The 9,266-nt window shown below is 34.6% G+C and overlaps 1 protein-coding gene across 1 annotated transcript; it reads right to left on the bottom strand.

The window, feature by feature from the left end:
* Positions 1–605: 605 nt before the first annotated feature.
* LOC113779234 (glutamate receptor 2.7-like) lies at positions 606–8,700 on the bottom strand. The gene is made up of 5 exons (XM_027324764.1): positions 8,320–8,700; positions 4,081–5,405; positions 2,293–2,605; positions 1,379–1,773; positions 606–1,125 (listed from the first exon to the last, which is right to left on the bottom strand). The coding sequence occupies exons 1-5, from the start codon at positions 8,591–8,593 to the stop codon at positions 697–699; spliced, it is 2,736 nt and encodes a 911-aa protein (XP_027180565.1). The 5' UTR covers positions 8,594–8,700; the 3' UTR covers positions 606–696.
* Positions 8,701–9,266: the final 566 nt, after the last annotated feature.

Raw genomic sequence — 9,266 nt, 5'->3', positions numbered from 1 at the left:
TAGCTCCTGAAAATCCTACATCAAAGACTCCGGCATCTTCCATAAAAGACATGAACTCCATCCCCTCCGCTATAGCAAATGGGCGTCCCCCTCGTTTTTCATGAGGTGCTAATATAACATTAAAATCACCTCCAATACACCAAGGAAGAGAAATTGGCTTATCCTTTAATAAGGCATACCATAAGGCACGGCGCTCCTCCACTGAGCACTTAGCATGAACAAAGGACATGACGATTGGAGTAGAAAACAATTGACTTTGGACATGTATAGAAATATGCTGCTCCGAATTACCCACAATGGAACATATAAAAGGACTACTATAGAATATCCAAATATCACCCGAGAGATTAACAAAGGTATAATCAAATAATAATCGTAGACGAATGGACTCAATTTTGGACTCATCTAGCTTTGGTTCACAAATGACGACAAACTGAACATGGTAAGTACGTACTAATTTAATCAACCTTCTTAGATTAGGGGCTTTAGCTACCCCTCTAATATTCCAAAATATTCCATTAATCATGAGAAAAAACCTGGAATGAGTTTTGGGAAGATGTTGCCGAACGTAGCTGTCTGTCGGATGGGAAGAAAGATCGCACACCTTTAACCAAGTAATTGTATCAAAATTTATTTGAACTGAATGTACAACTTCTAGGATATGTCCCAATTTGGCTTTCAAATCAGTTATTTATCCTACATTTCTTCGTTATCCTCGACACTGGCACTTCTTGACATGCTATTTTGTTGACTATGGTTAATTACGGAATCTTCCTTGTCTTTACAACTGCCCTCTATTTCTTCTGAACCATTGGATAGACTGATGGTAGGGATTGGATCAATGCGCTTACTTTTTCCTGAGCCCATAAACAAATTTCTATGCTCATAAAGTGATATAGAAGAAAATACAACCAGGGCTAGCATTGAAGCAGCTCCAACAATGAGGAATAGACCCCAAAAACTGTTCACATCAACACGATTTGATGATGTGGTAGTTGTCAGATCTGGGCAAATAATTTGTTCCCCAAACCATCCTTTCTCAAATTTTGACATTTCTGGCTCTTCAGTGATGATCAAAATACCCCTAGAAACATCCGGCAAGAGAGGGGAACCTTTAGGGAAGACCTGCAAATCAAAAAATGTTGTCAATTTTCGTATAAATTCATTTTGCAATGTGTCTAGGTTATAATCGAGCCTAAACAATTTCGATCTCACTTATAATTGTAAGTTAGAAGCCTAGGTCAAGTCGTGTCTGTTCTGCATTAGCTACGTGGCTCAATCTAGTCCGCTAACAGAATAACTGTTTGTGATTTGACAATTGTATACAAGCCGATTCAATTTATATTGAGTGGTAAAGTTGGGATAACCAGGGACTTACAAATCCAAATCCACCAGCCTTAAGTGTTGGTGCAACCATAGTATATTTTGAGCAATATTTTGCAACAAAGGGCTTCATATAGGGAAGTTCATCAAAGGCTGCAGCAATACGTCCATCTAAGAAAGCATTGTGCAAGTCATCCATGTTGTGATACATTTTGAGGTTGGCCTCATTGAAATTCAAGTGTCTTAAGAGAGCCAATACAAAAGAACCTTTTGGATAGCCAACTTTTACCCCATCCTGTATGAGCTGATCTATACTTGTTAAGGTAGGCTCCAGTTGTGACACTGTCAGCATTGAAGTTAAACTAGCTGTGTAGCTTTGTGTTAGAATTAGAACCACGAAGCACCATATAATCACCACAAACCTTGCTAAGCCAGTCACCACTTTTTCTCCTGTAACAGATGTTAGCAAAAGCACACAAGAGAATGAAGTTTTTACTATCAAATTAATCATTAGTTTCATCATAATTCAAGAAAAGAAGATTTAAAAAAAAGAGAGACATATGTAACTTACTGAATGGACCATAATCAACAACTGCATTTTCCCTATCAATACCATTTGCAAAAAGCATGATGTTATATTTCGTGCCAATTATTTGCTATGGTATGCACCCATGGCGATTGTGTAAAAATAGAGTTATAGTAATGATGTAGGAAAATTACTATAATAATATATTCTAATCCATTAACTATACTTAACCAAGAGGTGTTATTCTAACTAATTAATTCTTCTCTTGAATTTTCGTTTAACATTTTCTATTACCTAAGGACAATCAATTGATCACTTGGTTAAATCTCACTTCAAAATTTATTTTATGATTGATCTTTTTGTTTTTTGAAATTAATTGTAATCTAGAGTAACAAAGAAGGATACAATTGTGTTAACACGGAGAAGAAAGAGAAATTACGTACGTTGCGAAAAAACCATTGTTGAGAACGAAAACCATAGGCTTGTGCCTAGTTGTTGAGGAGGAGTTTGTCCAAATTCTTCATTTGATTTTCTTTCAAGAATCCAGATCACAAAGGCAAAGAAAATGAAGAAGCATACGCTCGTTAACCATAGATCCCAGGTCAATGGCTTCAAGAAAACCCAAGCAGTGTTTTGCTTCTTGTCTTTGACAGGAACAATCATTGTTACACCAGACTCGGTATATGGCAGGGTGAAGTCCACATAGTTTGATCTATTTGCAATAATTGTAATATCTCCAACAACTGCATCAAAATTCTATTCACAAGAAATTGTCAAAACAAAATACAATCACAAGCTAATTAATGCCGTTTTAAACCATTTAATTTTTGGAAGTTTGATAGTCTGCATCCTAAATTTTTAATTACATGAAGTTCTTCTTTTTACTACTTTGACCCAAATGTCAGCTCAAAACTGATTATTGAGTATATATTGAGTTATTGAGCAGCATATTAGTTCAATATAACAATTGGTGAGGGTTGTACATTAAATGCAGCCTCACCCATATTTGCACATTGGTTTTAGTTTGCTGCTACTTCAAGAATTACCAGTCAACCACTAATTGAGCTGCAATTTCAGAAATTAGAAGTTTAGATTAGAAATTGTCAATACTCCAGAGCTTGAGCTGCAAAATGCGATTAGCAGTAACAGCCAAGCAGCAATATTATTATGAATATAGTGGATATATGAAGGCATTTCAATATTATTATGAATATCTATTAATAATATGTGTATGTAGAGTAAACATGAAGACCAAAGACCAAGTATTAAACTTAAGATCAAAGAAAAGGTACTTGAGTAATATTTGTCCTAACTGCTCAAAAAAAAAAAAAGAAAGAAAAAAATTGTCCCTCCATCAAATTAGAATTTCAGAAGACCTTTATTGATATGTCTAGAATAGTGATAACTATCATTATTTTCTTTTTCTTTTTCATGGCTTAAAAAGAATATAGGCATATTTCAAGTTCAATCAACAAGTTCAATACACATTCAAATCTCTCCTCTTCATTTGCAATCCATAAATCACTTTCATTAGAGTCATTCCTAAAATCAACTTGTCCTACCTCATGTCTTAGGTAATTTAAACACAACAATATATCCTTGTTGATGTATATGAATATCAATAAGGACAAACTTTACAGCTATAAGCTCATATGGAGTCAGTGTCTTGGTTCGACTTGTCATAAGTATGAATTACGTAATAAATCTGTAAACACCACATAAATCCTTGTCAATATATGGATCGAGTCTATCCTCTAGTTTGGAGATGTGGTTCACTCCTTCTTGCCTGGTTGAGCCCTCCTTTAGTATAGATTAATTAGTGTAAAATTAGTACATATATCATTGTTTGAAAAAAGAAAATTATAGCTACTCCTGTTAATATGATCATCAATGTATAGATTAACTTCTGCTGTTCCATATTGCTTGGCAGCTTTTGCGATAGTTAGTATTACAACTATCCTTAAGTTACTAAGTGTGAATTAATTACTTTCTTTACAACTCATAAATGTCGCTAGTCATAATGTCAATCCATTATAAGGTAAAAGCTGAGAAGGTCTTGATTTAGTGACTAAATTTGAAATTCCAGAAATTAGACTTTTTATATTCAAATTCCTCTTCCCTCTTTCCCGCATCTTAATCCTACCATTCTTCTGCTAGAAAAATAAATTACAGAAAAGATTATAAGTTGAGGATGCAGGCCATTTAATAAGAAAACGAAGGGTTTTACTTACCCCAAGGTAAACTTGGTAAATCATATCATCATAGCTTCCAGCGCTTTTGCCATCCGCATTCTCAAATGGAACGTAGTCATATGGAACATAGTAGGGTAGTGTTGCCATAACAGCATCAAAGATGTCTATGCTAAATCCCGAGACCTTTGACGTATTAGATTTCAGATCATTTATGACCCTTACAAATTTACTACCATCCTTTACCGGCACCCCTATTCTCAGTTTCTTCTCATTGGTTGGAATCACCCATCCTTTTGGAATACTTTTACTATCACCTGGCCACAAAATATCAAGACTGGCTGCTGAAGATGGAAGGATTGGATCACCACTCATACTTGTTAAGTTTCTTGGAATCCCATTTTCTGTTGTCCAAATTCCTATCACCTTCTTTTCTTTACCAACCACATTGATTATCTCAAATATGGATGTATCCAATTGCCTATTTTTAAAGTGGAAATCTCCAGAAATGCCAGTAAATCTAGTGTCCACCAATGCATGTTGGAGGTCCTTCCCAACTGTTGAAACCGGTAAACTATCAAGATCCATTGAACCATTAGAGACATTGATTTTCTGGAATGAGAAATGTCTTGGTCCAATCTTCTCTACTGCCATTGCTAGTGCAATAGTTGCATCATATGCCCACAAACCGTAGATATTTAAGTCTTGAATGGAAGCCTCTTCTTGAGAGTTGTATCTCCATCTGTAAGAAAAAGCTTGCAGCCTTTTAGTTACTCGAACATGAGGTTTTATTCCAATTACACCTTGCATTGATCTTGCAATTGCTGAATTCTCCAACCTCAAGAAATTAGTCATTCCATCCGTAGTGATCCAAACATATCCCTTACTCATCATTCCGATTTCTTTTGCTTTCATGAAAAGCCTTGAGCCGAGTGAGAATGGCATGTGAACGATGAAAACTCGAGTTTGCATAGTCATTAGCTTGTAAAGCTCTTTAAGGATTTCATCGTCGCTAGCTAATGGATGGATAACACTTCGGTAGGGAAGATTGGTGTTGATTTTTTCCAATGCATCATTAAGAAAAGGGATGATTCCTTCTCCAAATTCATTGTGAACATAAATAGGCACTGCTGCTTTCCATCCAAAGGCATGAATAAAAGCACTTATGGCTTGTACTTGAGACAAGTCATTCAGAGTTGCCCGAAAGAAAAACTCACTTCGAGTGTAGGAAAGTGAAGGGCTTGTTGCAGAAAATGAGATTATAGGTACTTGAGCAACATCTCCAAGATTGATAACAAAGTTTGCTTGCATAGATGTCATCGGCCCCAAAATAGCTTGCACCTCCACATTTTTCAGTAGATCAAGTGCTGCATGCATATAAATTTTAAGTGCATGTGTCAAGGATTACGTGTCGTGTTATTCCTTAATATACTCCACTCCACCTATAAAGATAGATTTACTTTCACTTTCACACAGATTAAAAAAATGTGAGTGTAGTTACTGCGATCATTTTCGTTTAGCATCTTCCTCATATGCTCTGACATTAATACTAATTTTAGTGTTGCATTTATTATTCTTAGAATGGTTCACCTATAGAATAGTGTATTTATAGATAAAGATGTATATATATATATATATATATATATATATAGTGTAAATAGGAGGGTTCGAATTCGAGAACTCTTACTTACACTCTCTCCACTGAAGCACCCAATCCATCCCGCCTTCTCCCCCAGTAAAGATGTATATTAAATATGGGCATGGTAGTAAATTGATAAATTAACTATCCTTTTAAATAGGATATGGACTTATAACTTATCACAAAAAGAAAATGATCGTATATATCTTTAGTAACATATGCCAGCCTGTACAGGTATATGTACTCGTTTAATTAACAGGTATATGTAAATTATCACAATATTATTAATGTCTTAAATGCAGCCAATATAATAAATATGTCAGCTTTCCAACCTACAAAAATTGAGCACGTAAAAAAAGCGCTAAAAGAGAGAAAATTTCGACAATCCTTAGTACACTGCGTCGGGATTGGAGCAGGAGCAATTGAGGTTGTTAGGATTGTATACAACTTGGCAAAATTAGGTGTACACTTTGAGACATGATTGTATTTATATATTGAATTAGTATATACAAATAAAATTTAAGTATATAAAAAAAAATTTAAACCCTTCCTTCCTACCTACATCTTTCTCACCTTTAACTGTCAAGTCCAAAATTTAAATTCTGAACCTAATAACAAAGAGAACCTTACAAATCCTTCCCTAATCACTAGATTAACCCCAATAATTATGTATACTCCCTCCATTTCAAAATGTTTGTCACATTTCGAGATTCCAACATTTTAAAAATAGTGACTTGATAGTGATATTATTAAAATTGTTTCCAAAGTTGCCCTTGAAAAGTCAAATTTTAAAATTTGAATTTAGTATAAGTCATAGATAAAGGTGTGGATAATATTAGAAAAAGAAATCAAAAGTAACTTTGATTTTGGTAAGATGATAAACATTTTACAACATTTCAAAATAAAAAAAAATAAAACTTTCCATGGAATAGAGGATCCATGGAATAGAGGAAGTATATAACAAGTTAGATTAGTGTAAACCCAATCATATATAAAAAACTCCTTCTTTCCTAATATTAGAGTCATTTTTTGAGAATCTAACTTTCTACGAAGACATAGTGATCATGATGTTTAGATGAGATAGTATTTGTAAATTTACATATGTATTTTTTGAATTCAAAATATTTCCTTGTTAAATGTATATTGAAATTTTAAAAAATTACTTTTCAAATGATAAGATTGAAAAGTATGTGTTAAATTTGAAATGATAACTGTTATTTTAAGACATTTATAGAATGAAACGTAACATTAACACTGAAACAGGGAAAGTACAACAATTATAAAATCGTACAAAAATCTAAACCTTTCCTGCACTTAGTCTGCTAAGGCTACTCAAACTGCCGTCAATTGGACAACTTAATTATTAAAGCCTATCATACTAAGTGAATCAAATGCTCTAAAAAATTTGTTCGGTAAACGGTTCATGGCCCACCTTGAACCATTCAACCACGCAAATATCAGCAATTGTGTCTGCCAAGTGGGATTAGATGATATACTCCCCATGTACCGTTCATTTGGTTATATTTTTCATTCTGAGGTGTTTCAAAGTAATTGTTATGTTAGAAAAGTTAAAATAATTTTTATACTCTTTTTTTAATATAGTTCTTATTTTTAATCATACATTCAAATTTTAAATTTGAATTTGAGGGGTAAAATTAAAAAGAGAAGCACAAATATAACTATTCTTAAAAAATTGAATTCTCCAAATATAACCAAATGAATGGGACAGAGGAAGTATATAAAAGTTGACATTTGACAAAAAAAAAAAAAAAAGTGAGATTAGATGACATCATCCCTATCAAAATGGTGATGTGATTATTGTACGGACACATGTTTTGCTATGATCTTGTAGGCTGTGGTCTATACAAGTATTTCTCCAAACGTATACAGTATACTCACTGCTTAATTCATTCACCCGCACTGTTTATAATGTTTCAGAAAATCAACTATTTTATTTTTAGAGTAGTTGATCACAGAAAAAATACAACCTAGGACGAGTTGTAGCTTACCTCCCAAACCACGGGAAGAAGGTATCAGATCATTATAGTTCTAGACCCCTTCTGATAAAACACAATTCCCGTAATTGAAGCTAGTAAAGTAATCTGGTAGAAAGGGCCCGCGTACCCATCTTCTTTCCCAGTTTCCCCCGATTGCTGGGGACCTCAGTCTTCTTCGTACTTGGAACGTAGATTTGCCCAGTTCCGGAGAAAGGGCACAATAATAACTTCAGAATCCAGGGAGATCCCACTTTTATCATTCAAAGGCTCTTCTTAATGCAGGTCAAGGGATCGTATTCCTTAACTTGCGTTCATCTTTGGAATTTTCTTAAAATTTCATCGACAGATGCAAAGATACTCATTTAATCTGTTAATGTTTTAGTTTTTTTTGAATTCTCTCTTGGCTCATTTGAGCCTATTCCTTCCTCTAAGTATAGGATAAAAATAGGAGTAGAATAAAAAAGAAAAAATTATAATGTTTTAGAGGATAAGTTAGTTCCACCAGTAACTCTTAAAAATAAACACACACACACACAGAGTCCAACTGTCCAAGAGACGAAGACAATTGAATCTGAACCTGTAGCATCAGCACAAGTGGAAAGCAAGATAAAACACACACAAATCAAGGGATAGAGAGAATTGAACCTGCAGCAGCAGCACCAACTACAGTTCCTTTGGAGTCCCTTCTGTTCAGAACAAGCCTTGTTTTGTAGGAGGAACCATGAGAAGCATACAGGTCTGACAAGGCCATCGAGATGCATTTCATCCCCATCTTACCAATCTCTGTATGCGCATCAAGAACCACTCCAACATTCACTGGAATGGTTATATGCTCAGCAGCTTCTTTTGCAAAGCATACTTGAAAACAGAGCAAAAGGGCAATTGAAAGAACACCTATCAAAGTATCCATTCTTCTCATTTTTTTACCTCGTTAGTTTGATCATATAAATGAACATTTTCTCTATGACTACACAAGTTCATGTATAAAGAATGGCATATGAATACAAGGTGCTAAGAGTATTCAAAAGGGTTTAAACTTGACTAAAATGCGAATGATGCAACGACTTCAAACCCAAAACGTGTGACGTTACTTGGTCTGGTATGGAATGTCTTTCTTGACTCTGTCTCGATGAATTTACAATGGTTTTGTGGGACTATGCATACTAAAGAAATTTAAGCCACGAAATTAATATCTGACCTAAAATTTTGTCCTTTCTGTATGGGATCAAGAACCCATCCTATTTATCCAACGATGCTGAGTTGTTCTTATCTGTCAATGTCTATTTATATATGCCTCTCCTTCTAAATTATCGTGTCATTGTCACGCATGATCCAAAAATTTGGGACTCTTGATTGGTGACTCCTAGTCTCTAACCTGGGGAGGTAAATCTAGAAGACTACAGAGTGCAAGATTTGTAAGTTTATTTTGTTTCAAGTGGGTTGTTAAGAAATTTTAAGTTTATTTTGTTTCTCACCTCAAAGACAATAAAGAGTTCAATTTTCAACTTGGCCCGCTGGGGTCTGTTTTCATACTCTTGACTCCGTGGCGTGTATAGACTCAAGGAGTCAACTCGAAGAAGAGACGACTTTCC

This window comes from Coffea eugenioides, chromosome 8, assembly GCF_003713205.1.
Source record: "Coffea eugenioides isolate CCC68of chromosome 8, Ceug_1.0, whole genome shotgun sequence".
Classification (NCBI taxonomy): Eukaryota; Viridiplantae; Streptophyta; class Magnoliopsida; order Gentianales; family Rubiaceae; genus Coffea; species Coffea eugenioides.
The sequence above is the reverse complement of the archived record's forward strand: the minus strand, read 5'-3'. Positions and strand labels throughout refer to the sequence as shown.

Excerpts from the sequence above, each read along its gene's own strand:
- LOC113779234 (XM_027324764.1), bottom strand. The coding sequence starts at position 8,593 with ATGAGAAGAATGGATACTTTGATAGGTGTTCTTTCAATTGCCCTTTTG. Across the intron at positions 5,406-8,319 it reads AGTTGGTGCTGCTGCTGCAG|CACTTGATCTACTGAAAAAT; the intron begins GTTCAATTCTCT and ends ATATGCATGCAG. Across the intron at positions 1,126-1,378 it reads AGGCTGGTGGATTTGGATTT|GTCTTCCCTAAAGGTTCCCC; the intron begins GTAAGTCCCTGG and ends TTTGATTTGCAG.